Source organism: Grampus griseus (assembly GCF_964374135.1).
Source record: "Grampus griseus genome assembly, chromosome: X".
NCBI lineage: Eukaryota > Metazoa > Chordata > Mammalia > Artiodactyla > Delphinidae > Grampus > Grampus griseus.
The window spans coordinates 73,910,944-73,928,949 of record NC_138999.1 but is presented as its reverse complement, the minus strand read 5'-3'; the positions used below and the strand labels follow the sequence as shown (position 1 = coordinate 73,928,949).

The 18,006-nt window shown below is 34.7% G+C and overlaps 1 protein-coding gene across 1 annotated transcript in view; it reads right to left on the bottom strand.

Annotated features, from left to right (window-relative positions):
* DACH2 (dachshund family transcription factor 2) overlaps positions 1-18,006 on the bottom strand; it is a gene marked incomplete at both ends in the record, with an annotated part of 640,183 nt that overhangs the window by 167,256 nt on the left and 454,921 nt on the right. The window contains one exon of the mRNA XM_082681824.1: positions 8,459-8,617. Coding sequence (XP_082537950.1) covers positions 8,459-8,617 — 159 coding nt within the window. The remainder of the gene's footprint in view (positions 1-8,458; positions 8,618-18,006) is intronic.

The following is an 18,006-nucleotide window of genomic DNA, read 5'->3' as shown; positions in this document are numbered from 1 at the left end:
CCCATTTTTTAATCAGGTGATTTTTTGATGTTGAGCTGAATGAGTCCTTTGTATGTTTTGGATATTAATGCCTTATCAGATATATCTTATATAAATATCTTCTCCCATTCAGTAGGCAGACTTTTCTTTTATTAATAGTTTCCTTCACTGTGCAGAAGTTTTTTAGTTTTAGGTAGTCACAATTGATTATTTTTGCTTTTGTTTCTCTTGCCTGAGGACACATATCCAAAAATATATTGCTAAGATTGATGTCAAAGAACTTACTGCCTATGAGTTTTTATAAGAGTTTTATGTTTCAGGTTTTACTTTTAAGTCTTTAATCTGTTTTGAGTTTATTTTTGTATATTGTGTGAGAAAGTAGTCCAGTTTGATTCTTTTCCATGTAACTGTCCAGTTTCCCAACACCATTTACTGAAGAGGCTGTCTTTTTCCCATTGTAAACTTTGCCTCCTTTGCCAGAGATTTATTGACCATGTGAGTCTCGGATCATATCTGGGCTCCCTATTCTGTTTCATTAATCTATGTGTCTGTTCTTGTGCCAGTACCATACTGTTTGGATTACTGTAGCTTTGAAGTACATCTTGGAATCAGGGAGCATGACACCTCCAGCTTTGTTTTTCTTTCTCAAGATTGTTTTGGGATCTTTTGTGTTTCCATATAAATTTTAGAATTATTTGTTCTAGTTCTGTGAAAAATGCCATGGGTATTTTGATAGAGTCTGCATTGAATCTGTAGATTGCCTTGGGTAGTATGGTCATTTTAACAATATTAATTTTTCCAATCCATGAGCATAGCGTTTCCTTCTATTTGTTTGTATCATCTTCAATTTCTTTCATCAATATCTTACAGTTTCCTGAGTACAAAACTTTTAACTTCTTGGTTTGGCTTATTCCTAGGTATTTCATTCTTTTTAATGCAATTGCAAATGAAATTGTTTTCTTAACTTCTCTTTCAGATAGTTCATTGTTAGTGTATATAAATGCAATAGATTTCTGTATATTAATTTTGTTTCCTACAAATTTACTGAATTTGTTTTTTAGCTCTAATAGTTTTGGGTGGTATCTTTAGAGTGTTCTCTATATAGTATCACATCATTTACAAACAGTGAGTTTTTACTTCCCTTCCAATCTGGGTTCCTTTTATTTATTTTTTCTTATCTGATTGCTGTAACTAGAACGATCTTGAATAAAAGTGGCAAGAGTGGGTATCTTTGTCTTGTTCCTGACCTTAGATGAAGTGTTATGAGCTTTTCACCATTGTGTACTCTGTTGGATGTAGGTTTGTAATATATGGCCTTCATTATGTTGAGATATCTTCCCTCTATACCAATATTATTAAGAGTTTTTAATCATAAATGGATGTTGGATTTTATCAAAAGCTTTTTCTGCATCTATTGAGATGATTTTTATCTTTTGTCTTGCTAATGTGGTGTATTATGTTGACTGAGTTTCAGATATTGAGCCATCCTTGTATCCCTGTAATAAATTCCACTTGATCGTGGTATATGATCTTTTTAATCAATTGCTGATTCAGTTTGCTAATATTTTGTTGAGAATTTTTGCATCTATGTTCAACAGTGATATTGGCCTCTAATTTTATTTTTTGTGGTGTCTTTGTCTGATTTTGGTATAAGTGTGACATTGGCTTCATGGAATTAGTTCGGAAGCATTCCTTCCTTTTCAATATTTTGGAATAGTTTGAGAATGATAGGCATTCACTCTTCTTTAAATGTATGGTAGAATTCACCTGTGAAGCCATCTGGTACTGGACTTCTATTTGTTGGGAGTTTTTCTATTATTAATTTGATTTCCTTACTGGTCATATTTTCTATTTCTTTCAGAGTCAATCCTGGGGGATTGTACATTTCTAGAAATTTTTCCATTTCTTCTAGGCTGTCCATTTTATTGACATGTAATTGTTTGAGGTAAGCTCTTAGGATCCTTTGTATTTCTGTGATATTGGTTTAAATTCTCCTTTTTCATTGTTGATTTTATTTAGTTGGGTCTTCTCTCTTTTTTTCTTCATGGGTCTGCCTAAAGATTTAACAATGTTGTTTACCTTTTAACAGAACCAACTCTTAGTTTCCTTGATCTTTACTATTTTTGTCTCTATATCATTTACTTCTGCTCTGATCTTTATTATTTCTTTCTTTCTACTAACTTTGGGTTTTTTTTCTAGTTCCTTTATGTGTAAGGTTAAGTTGTTTAAGATTTTTCTTCTTTCCAGGAATGGACTTATATCACTATAAACAACCCTCTTAGAATTGCTTTTGTTTTCCATAGATTTTGATTTTTTTTCCATTTCCATTTGTCTCCAGGTATTTTTAATTTCCTCTTTGAATTTCTTAGTGACACATTGATTGTTCAGTAGCATATTGTGTAGCCTCCACATTTTTGTGTTCTTGCAGTTCATTTCATTATGGCTGATTTCTAGTCTCATAGCGTTGTGGTGGGAAAAGATGCTTGATATGATTTCAACCTTGCTAAATTTATTGGGACTTGTTTGTGGCCCAGCATGTGATCTATCCTGGAAACTGTTCCATGTGCACTTGAAAAGAACGTTATTCTGCAGGTTTTGGATGGCATGTTCTATGTATGTATCTTTTAATTCCATCTGATCTAATGTGTCATTTAAGGCCAATGTTTCCTTATTGATTTTTGTCTGAGTGATAGATCCACTGATGTAAATGGGGTGTAAATGTCACTTACTATTATTTTGTTACTGTCAATTTCTCCCTTTATGTTTGATAGTATTTGCTATGTATTTGGGTGCTCTTATATTGAGTTCACATATATTTATAATTGTTATATCTACTTGTTGGATTGATCCTTTTATAATTATGTAATGCCCTTCTTTCTCTTGCTACAGTCTTTGTTTTAAAGTCTGTGTTGTCTGATATAAGTATTGCTATCCCAGCTTTCTTCATTTCCATCTGCATGAAGTACCTTTCCCCATTCTCTCAGTTTCAGTCTGTATGTGTCTTTAGATCTGAAGTGAGTCTCTTATAAGCAGCATATGTATGAGTCTTGTTTTTTAATCAATATAACCAAACCTGTTTCTCTTGGTTGGAATATTTAGTCCATTTACATTTAAAGTAATTATTGATAGATATGTACTTACTGTCATTTTGTTTTCTGATTGTTTTTGACGTTCTCTTTTGTTCCTTTCTTACCTTTTGCTCTCTTCCCTTGTGATTTGATGACTATCTTTAATGTTATATTTGAACACTTTCTCCTTTTGTGTGTGTATCTATTATAGGTTTTTGGTTTGTCTTTACCATGTGGTTCATATATTAAGTGGATGATCTCTTAAGTTCAAACAGATTCTAACAACCCTGCATTTTATTCTCCATCCTTCACAGGTAATGTTTTTGATGTCATATTTTACTTTTTTTTTTGTTTTGTATATCACTTAACTACTTATTGTGGATATAGATGATTTTACTACTTTTATCTTTTAACCTTACTACCGGCTTTTAAGTGGTTGATCTACTACCTTTCCTGTATGTTTGCCTTTACCAATGAGACATTTCCTTTCATAATTTTTATATTTCTATTTGTGGTCTTTTCCACTTAAAGGAGTTCTTTTAACATTTCTTGCAAAGCAGTTTTAGTGGTGCTGAACTCTTTAGTTTTTGCTTGTCTGTAAAACTATCTCTCCTTCAAATATGAACGACAGCCTTACCAGATTGTTTATTCTTGGTTGTAGGGTTTTGCCATTAATCACTTTCATCATGCCAGTCATTTCTGGCCTGCAAAGTTTCTGCTGATAAGGGTCTGATTGTTTTATGGAAGTTCCCTTCAAGTTAACCAGCTGCTTGCATATTACTGTTTTTAAGATTTTCTCTTTATTTTTTTGTCATTTTAATTATAATTTGTCTTGGTGTGGATCTGTTTGGTTTCACCTTGTCTGGAACTATCTGTGCTTCCTCGACCTGGATGTCCATTTCCTTTCCCAGGGTAGGGAAGTTTTCAGCTATTATTTATTCAAATAAATTCTCTGCCCTCTCTTTTCCTCCTGCCCCCCCCCAGCATGCTGATGTTAGAATGCTTGATGTTGTCCCAGATGTCTTCTAAACTGTTCTCATTTTTTAAAATTATTTTCCTTTTTTCTGTTCAGCTTGAGTGATTTCCACTACTCTGTCTTCCATTTTGCCAATGCATTCCTCTGTATCATCTAATCTACTATTGATCCCTTCTAGTGCATTTTTTTATTTAGGTTATTGTATTCTTCATTTCTGTTTAGTTCTTCTTTATATTTTCTAACTATTTGTAAAGCTTCTCACTGTGATCATCTATTCTTCTCCTGACTTCATTGAGCATCTTTATGATTATTAAGTTGAACTCTTTATTGGGTAGATTGCTTGTTTCCACTTTGCTATGTTCTTCTTCTGTGGTTTTGTCTTGTTTCTCTGTTTGGAACACATTCCTCTGTCTCCTCACTTTGCCTAATTTTCTATGTATATTTCTATGTATTAAGTAGGTTGGTTACATTTCCTGATTTTGGAAAATTGGTCTTTTATAGGAGACGTCCTATGGGGCACAGCAGCATAAACCTTCTGGTTGGCAGAGCTATGTGCTCTAGGAGTGACTTCTGTGTGGGCTGCATGAGCCCTTCTGTTGTGATGGGTTCAACTACTATGGGCACACTGGTAGGTGAGGTTAGTCACCAGCCCATTTGGCTGCCAGGCCTTTCCTTATGCAATGGCTTCAAGCTCACTGGTGTGTAGGGCTGGGCTGGCTGCACTGCTCAGGCAGTCCCAGGGATTGTGCCAGCCCACTCGTGGGAGGGTGGTTCTCAGCATGGCTGGCTCCTGAGTTTTCTTATCTACTGTGTCTCCATTATTTTTACTTTTTGCTGTTGCTGCTTTTGCTTTTTTTTGCTTTTCTTTTACTTGATACCTGATTACACAAGAAGTATTTTGAGTACAAGCAAAATCATCAATAACCCAGGTCACTAATATTCATAGGCCAGTCTATGTCTTTAATTGGTGTATTTAGACCAATCATATTTAAAGTGATTATGATAGTTGGATAGGTAGCTATCATATTTGTTACTGTTTTCTATTCATGTCCTTGTTTTTTCTTTTTTTTAAGTCTTGTCTTCCACTCTTTTGTTGTTTTCTCTGGTGTTAACTGACCATTTTATATGACTCATTTTTCTCTCCTCTTTTATCATGTTAATTATACTTATTTAAAAAAAAAATAAGTGATTTCCCTGGAGTTTGTAATATACATTTTACAACTTATTTAAATCTGCTTTCAAATGACACTAAGCCATTTCATGGGTGGTGAAGTTACCTTATAGCAGAGTATTTCCAATTCCTCCCTCCTGTCCTTTATAATATCACTGTCATTTATATCACTTATTCACTTATCCATAAAGTATAATCACCCAATATATCATTGTTATTGTTATTTGGAACAGTTTATTTGTTCGATTAAGAATATATATATATATATATATATATATATATATATATATATATATATATATATATATACACATACACACACACACACACACACACACACACACACATAATTTACCTTAATTTATTCCTTCTCTAACTCTCATCCTTTCTTTCTGTAGATCCAACTTTCTGACCTATACCATTTTCCTTCTCTCTGAAGACTTTCTTTTAACATTTTTTACAGGGTAGATCTGGTGGTATGGTAACAAATTCCTTTAACTTTTGTTCATCTGAGGAAGTCTTTATTTTCTCACTTTTAAAGGAAAATTTCACTGGATACAAAATTCTAGGTTGGTGGAATGTGTTCTTTCATCACCAACAATTTCACACCACTCTATTCTTCAATGCCTGGTTTCTGAAAGTAAGTCTAAAGTAATTCTTCTCTTTGTTCCTGTACGTGTAAGGAGTTTTTTTTTTTCTCTCTGTCTTCCTTCAAGATTTTTTCTTTTTGATTTTCCATTTTGACTATAATATGCATAGCAGTAGATTTGTTAATATGTATCTTTCTTAGTGTTTTGTAAGCTTTCTGGGTCTGTAGTTTGGAATCTCTCATTAATCTGGGAAAATTTTCGGCCATTGTTACTTCAAATATTTCTTCTCTTCCTTTCCCTCAATCTTGTCCTTCTAGTATTTCCATTACATGTGTGCTACACCTTTTGTAATTGCCACACAGTTCTTGGATATGTTGTTCTGTTTTTTTTTTTTTTCATTCATTTTTGCTTTGTTTTTTCAGTTTGGGAAGTTTCTTTTGACATATCTCCAAGTTTCCTAATCCTTGCCTTGACCCTGATGAGCCCATCTTAGGCATTTTTCATTTTATTGGAGTATTTTTGATTTTCAGTATTTCCTTTTGATGCTTAGATTTTCCCTTTCTCTGCTTAAAATTTCCATGAATACTTTTGTTTTCCACTTTTCCCATTCTCTTAGTATATTAATCATAGTTATTTAAAATTCCTAGTCTGATAATTCTAAAATATCTGCTATATGTAATTCTGGTACTGTCACTTGCTTTCTCTCTTCATACTGTGTTTTTTGCCTTTTACATGCCTTGCAATTTTCTTGTTTAAAGCCAGAAATTGTGTATTGGGTAAAGGGAAGTGACATAAACAGACCTTTATTGGGAAATTTTATGTTTATTGGCAAGGAGTTAGACTGTTTACTGTTTGCTGTAGTTGTCATATTAGCAGCTATATTTTCCTATCTTCCCTGTTGTCTTTGTTTTTACCTAGAGGCTTTCTGAGGCATTCTGTTCTTTCAGTTGTAACATCCTGTTATTAGGCAGAGCCCTAATGTGTAGAGAGAAGAAATGGTCTATAATCCTGTGATCAAGTCTCAGTCTCCTAGTGAGACTGTGGCCTTGGGCTGTGACTTTCGCAAGTTCTTTTCTGCCTTTTTGCCCTCTTAGGTGAGACAGGAAGACTAGAGGGGACTAGAGTTGAGTATTTCTCTTTCCCCACATGAAAAACTAAAGGGGCTGGAGTTTTGTATCTCTATTCCCTCGCATCAATGTCTACAGGGTACTGGAGTTTACTGTATCCCTTCCCCCAAGTCAGGCTGTGGTGAAAGTAAATAGTTTAAGCTCTGGTAATGTAGTTTCCTTTGAGGATGGGCCTCTGTTAAGGAGGACAGAACATTCTGGACATATTTTGAAATGGTTATTTTTTCTCTCCTCTTCTAGAAGCATGAGGACAACTTTCTCAAGTCTTCATCCTGAGAACTTCATAGGGTTCTGGAGGTAAAACTCATGAAACTGTAGGGACCCCCTAAGTGTGGGCCCCCAGGAGTCTTTATCTCTCAAGCAAGATTCACTCTGAATCTTCAGAAATAACTCAATTACTCTTTAAATACTTCTACCAGGCTCTAGCTCTGGCTTCTGCTCCCTATAATCTGTGATTCTCTGTATCTGCCAATCTATCCAGTTTGGGGGTTAACTGTACCCCGTGTACTCAATCTCTGATGGATTTAAAAGAGCTATTGATTTTCAGACTGTCCACTTTTTTCTTGTTGTGAGGACAAGAATGACAACTTATAAGCTCTTTACATGTCAGACCAGAAACAAGAAGTCCTCTAGGTTTCCCCTCTTTATGACATAAGTCTATCTTAATCAGTTGGTTTTGATTTATAATATTTACAACTTTTCTGACATTCATTTTATTTGTCTTTGCTTAACATTACATTTTTTATGAGACATTTCACCCTTTAGATTATAATCTCCTTAAAGGATGAAACCATAACTTATTTTATATGCTTAATGACTGATGAATTTCATTAAGATTTAGGACATCATGTTAAAATATCTCAGAATTCCTCTGTTGCCTTAATTCTAGTGGGGGGATGAAAGTCTCAGAGAAAGGAATAATGGAATTCTTCTCCCAGATTTTCTGTCTGTAAGGAAAGTAAGATTTTAGCTAAGCAAGATATATAAGGCCTGTTTTCCTACAGAAAGATTTCTGAGTCTTTGAAGCTCCTAAAGACATTATCTAAACCTGAATTTGTATAATTCAGTTGTAGTTTGACTACTGAGTAATAAGTACTTACTATATGCAAGTCACTGCTAACAGTTTTTCCTTAATTATTTTTAGCCTTCTCAATAACCTTAATGCCTAGGTGTACTTTTATTCCTATTTTTCAGTTGTGGAAACTGAGACTTGGAAAAGTTATCTGACTTCTCCAGAGCCAGACAGTGATACAGAATTCAAAAGATGTGGAATTCAAACCCAAGTTTATGTGACTATAGCCAGAATTCTTAACTACTCTCTTACATAGCCTCCTGTGTACCTCTACTCTGCTATACGGCCACTCAATATATCTCTGTTCTAAAAACCTCACCCTTTCAAATGAATTCCTCTTTATCTACCTTCCTAACTTCAAATTGTTAAAACCTTATCGAAGAGAAATAAACCATCCCTGGTATTGCAAGTTGTTCAGTGGGTCTTGGGTGGTATTTTTCTTACACACCAAATTTGGTAAGTACAGTATACATACTATTGGCCAGCAGCTGGTTCTGCTGCAGTGGATTGAGGGTAGGAGCTCCTCCAAGGCCTGACTGGCCAGCCAGGGCTGCATGAGCAATTCCATGTTGGGGTCCAGGAGCAGCAAGAGGAGACTGCATCTTATCCTTATCCCAGGAAGAGTCACTTCCACCTGAAAAACATTCATATAAACAGATTGCAAGTTAACAACTTTCCATGAGAAGGATTTTTAAACTCCCTTTTTAGGGTTGTAATTATTAATATTACTATATAGAAAATTATTATTAAACATAAGTGACTCATTTTTTATGATGGTTTCAAAAACTTTCAATAGCCTTGGATTTAAGCTGACTCTGGGAAAACTAAACAGCTTTCACTAATAATATAGGCTCACTTGCCTTACAGGTAGTCTAAAAAATCTGGAAGCATAATGAATAACTTTTGAAAGCATTTATATTTTGAAGGCCTTTAACTGAACACTACTGCCTCTCCTTCCAACCCTCTAACATATGTGTGCTATATCTTAATGAAAAGCAGTTGCTATTCACTCAAAAAGAACACATTCATAAGAGCATGATGACATGCAAAAATATGTGGTAAGATGCAAAATGATCAGTTATTTTGTTTTCAGATCCAGCCCTCAAAAAGTTAATCTCTTCATACACAGCAGGCTTTTATACAAAATAAGAGGGATAAAACATAAAACCACAGCTCTTAATTTGAAATTGTGCTTTACTTTGATCATCCATGCTAGAGAGTGAAGTAAAGTATGCATAAATGCAGACTACTATACTATATCATCATAATAATCTACAGTGGCATAGCTATTTCATCTGGCACTTAGCATACTGTGGGGCAGAACCATTGCTTAAAAGCATATAGGAAACAGCCACAAAATTATTTCCAGGGCATCTTTTTAAGAAGAATACTTTAAACAGAGGGGTAGGGGTTGAATTCCAATCACTGCAGTAGCACACAGTCTTGCTTTAGAAAACAAAATGGTTGTGTGGGCAGCCCCATCTATTCACTTGATGTATTTCATTAATTCAGAGATCAGTGGTTCTGTTCTTATTCCCATGATGGAATTGTGACATTAGCATCTCCACATGGCTGACTCTATCCCATCTGATTGCCAAAACATTGACCCTGTTTTGTAGAGAGATTTAGGCCTGGGGATCTTGGGCATTCTGTAAAATATGTGCACTTACTGGCTTAAGAAAAAAGTAGAAAGAAATCAAGGTGCTCATATTCCTAACATTCAACATTGTAAATTTTTTCACTTCTTTGAGTTCCCTCCTAGGCTTTGTTCATATAAATACTCATTTATACATTATAAACATCTCTGCCATGTTGCTTCAGGTATCAGATTTACAAAGTGTAATGGCTACATAGCAGTCTACTGAGTTAATGTACTATAATTTATTAAACATTGGATTATACGTTTGTTTCAAATTTGTCACTATTATAAATTTACTGTAATAAAAACATTCATTTGAATATTTCCTTAGACTCAATCAATTCCCTAGAGTGTGATTTCTGGGTCAAAGAGGTTGAATGTTTTTATTTATAAAATAGAGTATTTACTTAGTTTATACTATTGCTTTCAAGTATCACATTTACAAAATCAGTTTTTAGAGTTGTAGACTTTTTAGGGAAATATTTTCAAGGCAAAGTGGTGTTCTCCCTGAGGATTTAAAATTTATTTAAGCAAACTGCTAGAATCTCTGGGAGGTTTTTATTTGTTTGTTTGCTTTGGTTTTTTAACCTTTTTACCCATTCATCTGCTCTTATCCCACTTCTGGGAATCAATCCCCTCTGCTGGACACTTTCAAGTTGTCTTGTGGACAAAGTCAATTTCTAATCCAAAAGTGGGAGACTTGGCCAATTTCCAATTAGACAAGTTTCAGACAAGGAAACACTAGATTCTCCATCAGCATATATAAAGGCCGAGGAGTACTTGGTCATACTTATAAAAACAAAGTTTTTCCAATCAAACAGGGAAGAAATAAGTAGCTAATTGTTCAGTTTCTGCTTTAAGCCATTCAGTTAACATGCATAGAAGCTCAAAGATAGGCAAATTAGTTGAATTGATAGATTGGCTTAATGGACCAGAAATCATTCCCTTGATCATGTTGAGGTTTGGTGTGTTTATTGAAAACATGCAACACTCTTTTTTTTTTTTAACATCTTTATTGGGGTATAATTGCCTTACAATGGTGTGTTAGTTTCTGCTTTATAACAAAGTGAATCAGTCATACATAAACATATGTTCCCATATGTCTTCCCTCTTGTGTCTCCCTCCCTCCCACACTCCCTATCCCACCCCTCCAGGCTGTCACAAAGCACCAAGCCAATATCCCTGTGCCATGCGGCTGCTTCCAACTAGCTATCTACCTTACTACGTTTGTTAGTGTGTATATGTCTATGACTCTCTCTCGCCCTGTCACAGCTCACCCTTCCCCCTCCCCATAACCTCAAGACTGTTCTCTAGGAGGTCTGCATCTTTATTCCTGCCTTACCCCTAGGTTCTTCATGACATTTTTTTCCCTTAAATTCCATATATATGTGTTAGCATATGCTATTTGTCTTTTTCTTTCTGACTTACTTCACTCTGTATGACAGACTCTAGGTCTATCCACCTCATTACAAATAGCTCAATTTCGTTTCTTTTTATGGCTGAGTAATATTCCATTGTATATATGTGCCACATCTTCTTTATCCATTCACCCGATGATGGGCACTTAGGTTGTTTCCATCTCTGGGCTAATGTAAATAGAGCTGCAATGAACATTTTGGTACATGACTCTTTTTGAATTTCGGTTTTCTCAGGGTATATGCCCAGTAGTGGGATTGCTGGGTCATATGGTAGTTCTATTTGTAGTTTTTTTAAGGAACCTCCATACTGTTCTCCATAGTGGCTGAACCAATTCACATTCCCACCAGCAGTGCAAGAGGGTTCCCTTTTCTCCACACCCTCTCCAGCATTTATTGTTTCTAGATTTTTTGATGATGGCCATTCTGACTAGTGTGAGATGATATCTCATTGTAGTTTTGATTTGCATTTCTCTAATGATTAATGATGTTGAGCATTCTTTCATGTGTTTGTTGGCAGTCTGTATATCTTCTTTGGAGAAATGTCTATTTAGGTTTTCTGCCCATTTTTGGATTGGGTTGTTTGCTTTTTTGTTATTGAGATGCATGAGCTGCTTGTAAATTTTGGAGATTAATCCTTTGTCAGTTGCTTCATTTGCAAATATTTTCTCGCATTCTGAGGGTTGTCTTTTGGTCTTGTTTACGGTTTCCTTTGCTGTGCAAAAGCTTTGAAGTTTCATTAGGTCCCATTTGTTTATTTTTGTTTTTATTTCCATTATTCTAGGAGGTGGGTCAGAAAGGATCTTGCTGTGATTTATGTCATGGAGTGTTCTGCCTATGTTTTCCTCTAAGAGTTTGATAGTTTCTGGCCTTACATTTAGGTCTTTAATCCATTTTGAGCTTATTTTTGTGGATGGTGTTAGGGAGTGATCTAATCTCATACTTTTACATGTACCTGTCCAGTTTTCCCAGCACCACTTATTGAAGAGGCTGTCCTTTCTCCACTGTACATTCCTGCCACCTTTATCAAAGATAAGGTGTCCATATGTGCGTGGGTTTATCTCTGGGCTTTCTATGCTGTTCCATTGATCTATATTTCTGTTTTTGTGCCAGTACCATACTGTCTTGATAACTGTAGCTTTGTAGTATAGTCTGAAGTCAGGGAGCCTGATTCCTCCAGTTCCTTTTTGCGTTCTCAAGATTGCTTTGGCTCTTCAGGGTCTTTTGTGTTTCTATACAATTTGCAAAAGTTTTTGTTCTAGTTCTGTGAAAAATGCCAGTGGTAGTTTGATAGGGATTGCATTGAATCTATAGATTGCTTTGGGTAGTAGAGTCATTTTCACAATGTTGATTCTTCCAATCCAAGAACATGGTATATCTCTCCATCTATTTGTATCATCTTTAATTTCTTTCATCAGTGTCTTATAATTTTCTGATTACAGGTCTTTTGTCTCCTTAGGTAGCTTTATTCCTATCTATTTATTCTTTTTGTTGCAATGTTAAATGAGAGTGTTTTCTTGATTTCACTTTCAGATTTTTCATCATTACTATGTAGGAATGCCAGAGATTTCTGTGCATTAATTTTGTATCCTGCAACTTTACCAAATTCATTGATTAGCTCTAGTAGTTTTCTGGTAGCATCTTTAGGATTCTCTATGTATAGGATCATGTCATCTGCAAACAGTGACAGCTTTACTTCTTCTTTTCTGATTTGGATTCCTTTTATTTTCTTTTCTTCTCTGATTGCTGTGGCTAAAACTTCCAAAACTATGTTGAATAAGAGTGGTGAGAGTGGGCACCCTTGTCTTGTTCCTGATCTTAGTGGAAATGCTTTCAGTTTTTCACCATTGAGGATGATGTTTGCTGTGGGCTTGTCATATATGGCCTTTATTATGTTGAGGAAAGTTCCCTCTATACCTACTTTCTGCAGGGTTTTTATCATAAATGGGTGTTGAATTTTGTCAAAAGCTTTCTCTGCATCTATTGAGATGATCATATGGTTTTTCTCCTTCAATTTTTTAATATGGTTTATCACATTGATAGATTTGTATATATTGAAGAATCCTTGCATTCCTGGAATAAACCCCACTTGATCATGGTGTATGATCCTTTTAATGTGCTGTTGGATTCTGTTTGCTAGTATTTTGTTCAGGATTTTTGCATCTATGTTCATCAGTGATATTGGCCTGTAGTTTTCTTTCTTTGTGACATCCTTGCCTGGTTTTGGTATCAAGGTGATGGTGACCTCATAGAAGGAGTTTGGGAGTGTTCCTCCCTCTGCTATATTTTGGAAGAGTTTGAGAAGGATAGGTGTTAGCTCTTCTCTAAATGTTTGATAGAATTCGCCTGTGAAGCCATCTGGTCCTGGGCTTTTGTTTGTTGGAAGATTTTTAATCACAGTTTCAATTTCACTGCTTGTGATTTGTCTACTCATATTTTCTATTTCTTCCTGATTCAGTCTTGGCAGGTTGTGCATTTCTAAGAATTTGTCCATTTCTTCCAGATTGTCCATTTTATTGGCATAGAGTTGCTTGTAGTAATCTCTCATGATCTTTTTTATTTCTGCAGTGTCAGTTTTTACCTCTCCTTTTTCATTTCTAATTCTATTGATTTGAGTCTTCTCCCTTTTTTTCTTGATGAGTCTGGCTAGTGGTTTATCTATTTTGTTTATCTTCTCAAAGAACCAGCTTTTAGTTTTATTGATCTTTGCTATTGTTTCCTTCATTTCTTTTTCATTTATTTCTGATCTGATTTTTATGATTTCTTTCCTTCTGCTAGCTTTGGGTTTTTTTTGTTTTTCTTTCTCTAATTGCTTGAGGTGCAAGGTTAGGTTGTTTATTCTAGATGTTTCCTGCTTCTTAAGGTGGGCTTGTATTGCTATAAACTTCCCCCCTAGAACTGCTTTTGCTGCATCCCACAGGTTTTGGGTTGTTGTGTCTCCATTGTCATTTGTTTCTAGGTATTTTTTGATTTCCTCTTTGATTTCTTCAGTGATCATTTCATTATTAAGTAGTGTATTGTTTAACCTCCATGTGTTTGTATTTTTTACATATCTTTTCCTGTAATTGATATCTAGTCTCATGGCGTTGTGGTCAGAAAAGATACTTGATACAATTTCAATTTTCTTAAATTTACCAAGGCTTGATTTGTGACCCAAGATATGATCTATCCTGGAGAATGTTCCATGAGCACTTGAGAAAAATGTGTATTCTGTTGTTTTTGGATGGAGTGTCCTATAAATATCAATTAAGTCCATCTTGTTTAATGTATCATTTAAAGCTTGTTTTTCCTTATTTATTTTCATTTTGGATGATCTGTCCATGGGTGAAAGTGGTGTGTTTAAGTCCCCTACTATGAATGTGTTACTGTCGATTTCCCCTTTTATGGCTGTTAGTATTTGCCTTATGTATTGAGGTGCTCCTATATCATGCAACACTCTTATGATTACACCAGTTGTTCTCTCTTTTCATCCAGATGTTTGCTGTTGTTTAGTCACTGCCTAAGAGCAGGGAGGTATTTTATGGTTGGTGCATTGACATAATTTAGCATTCACAAATTTGAAATTCCAATTAAAATCAATATGATGTTGTTATGCTGTAATGAAAAAGAATGGCGGAGGGGGATGAGGAGAGTATCTTAATAAATGATGAAAGTAACCACATTGCAACACTGAGAATTCTTTATAGTAACATTGGGCCCATAAACATGATTAATACCAGAAAATGCAAAATTTTGGAAGATCAGTTGCTGAGCAACAACAGAAACACTTCATCATTTTAGCACTATGTCTAAGATATGAATTATCTCACCATTACAGAACTGTAATTTGTAAAATGATGAGCAACACATTGACAAATAAAGATACATTTAGAAGACACTAAATTATACCATTGATATTAACATGGTATTGCACCATCACAGCAGCAACAGCATGAAACAATACTAGAGCTGAGATTATGTCAATATTTATTTTATAAATTGAAAATCCTTTAGTCAATTTTCAATAACAAATGGTACATTAGATATTGTCTAATGTTTTATATATTACATATTCCAAATAACTTGAATATAAATGATTTTTAAACTGCATTAAAGGATTCCAGGTGTTTTTTTGTCTGCTTTTATTAGAACTTTAGACGAACTTTTTCCAACAATTCTCATCTTTTTAACTACTGGGTTAAAAATGATACAAGGAAGCTGGTTACCAGCTGTGCCCATCTTCACTAAGTATAAATACATGAAATTATCCTGCATTCTTAAGGCAACTATATATGAAGTGAGTGACAAAGGAGTATGGGACATCCTTGATATTTGCATAGGAAGCTCTGGACACATTTTTGTCTTTTGACCTAAACTACTTACCATTTTAAAGTCTATACAAATTGACTTATGACTCAGTATGGAGGCTTTGGAAGACCCAAACTTTACATTTCCCTATGCCCTTGTGCCAATCTGTAATAACATCTACTGCACTTAAAGCTGCACTTAAAGCTAAAAAATTGTTTTTACCAATGTAACCTAGAGTCAACCTTTTTCTACCACTATGTGAAGGGCACATCCTGAGCTCCCTTATACCATGTGAGGACACAGCAAAAATATGGTTGTCTGTGAACCAAGAAGTGGGTCCTCACCAGATACTAAATCAACCATCATCTTGATCTTGGTCTTCCAGCTTCCAGAACTGTGAGAAATAAATTCCCTGTTGTTTATAAGTCACCCATCTATGGAATTTCTGTTATAGCAGACCAAATGGACTAAGACACCATGGAGTGTGTAGATTAAACAACAAAAATTAATTTTCTCACAGTTCTGGAGGCTAGAAGTCCAAGATCAAGGTGTCAACAGATTTGGTTTCTTCCAAGGCCTCTCTTCTTGGGTTGCAGAGAAAACAATTCTATTTACTAGTGCATGAAAAAGAATAATATGGCTAGAAGTAAATTTGACCAAGGAAATGGAAGACCTATACACTGAAAACTATAATACACTGATGAAAGAAATTGAAGAAGACACAAATAAATGGAAAGATATTCTGTGCTTATGGATTGGAAGAATTCATACTGTTAAAATATCAATATTACTCAAAGCAATTTACAGATGCAATGCATTCCCTCTCAAAATCAATGACTTTTTTCACAGAAATAGAACAAAAAGATCCTAAAATTTCTATGGATACAAAAAAGACCCTGAATAGCTGAAGCAATCTTGAGAAAGAAGAACAAAGTTGGAGGCATCATGCTCCCTGATTTCAAACTATATTACAAAGCTACAATAATCAAAAAATATGGTATTGGCATAAAAGCAGACACATAGATGAATGGAACAGAATCAAGAGTGTAGAAATAATCCCATGCACATGGTCAATTAATGTATGACAAAAGAGGTATGAATACACAATGGGGAAAGGACAGTCTCTTCAATAAATAGCGCTGAGAAAACTGGACAGCCATATTCAAAAGAATAAAACTAGACTACCATCTTACAGTTTACACACAAATTAACTCAAGATGGATTAAAGACATGAATATGAGACCTGAAACCATAAAACTTCTAGGAGGAAACATAGGCAGTAACACTTTGACATTTGTCTTGGAAATGATTATTTGGATCTGACCCCAAAAGCAAAGGCAACAAAAGCAAAAATAAACAAGTGGAACTTTATCAAACTAAAAAGTTTCTGCACAGCAAACAAAACATCAAAAAATGAAAAAGCAACCTACTGAATGGAAAAAAAATTGCAAATCATATATAAGTATTTAATATACAAAGAACTCATAAAACTCAACCTCAAAGAAACAAAAAACTGGATTAAGAAATGGCCAGAGGACATGAATAGACATTTTTCCAAAGAAGATATACAGATGACCAATAGGCACATGAAAAGATGCTCAACTTCACTGTTTATCAGGGAAATGCAAATCACAACCACAATGAGATATCACCTCAAACCTGTCAGAAAAGCTGTTCTTAAAAAGACATCAAATAACAAATGTTGGCAAGGATGTAGAGAAAAGGCAACTGTCATGTCCTGTTGGTAGGAATGTAAATTGGTCCAGCCAGTATGGATAACAGTATGGATGTTCCTCAAAAAATTAAAAATAGAACTACCATATGATTCAGCAATTCCTCTTCTGGGTATTTATCTGAAGAGAACAAAATTTCTTTTGAAATTTTGAAAAGATAATTTGAAAAGATAATTTGAAAAGATATATGTGCCTCTTTGTTCATTGCAGCATTATTTACAATAGCCAAGATATGGAAACAATCTTAGTGTCCATTGATAGATTAATGGACAAAGAAGATTGGTATACAAATACAATGGAAGATTAGACAGAAAAAAGAATGAAGTCTTGCCATCTGTGACAACATGGATGGATCTAGATGGTATTATGTCATGCAGAAGGAGATAAATACCATATAATTTCACTTATATATGGAATCTAAAAGGCAACAACAACAGCAAAAAAAAAAAACGAACAACAAAATAAAACAAAGCAAAAGTCATATATACAGAGAACATATTGGTGGTTGCCAGACAGGATGGGGGGTGGGCGGGGCAGGCAAAATGGACAAAGGGGTTCAAGATGTACAAATTTCCAGTTATAAAATAAATTAGTCATGAGGATGTGATGTACAGCATGGTGACTACAGTTAATAATATTTTATGGCATATTTGAAAGTTGTTAAGAGAGTAAAAGTTCTCATCACAAAGAAATAAATTTTTTAACTTTGAATAGTGATGGATGGTAACTAGACTTATTGTGGTGATCATTTAGCAGTGTATACAAATCATTATGCTGTACACCTGAAACTAATATAATGTTACACGTCAATTATTCCTCAATTTTAAAAAAGTGGCAATATATGAATGGAAAGCTAGGAGTATGTGTGCAGATCTGCTACAATCTACATACTTTGTTATTATGCTTTTATTTGGTTTTCTTATATGCATTCACAAAAGTGAACATTTTG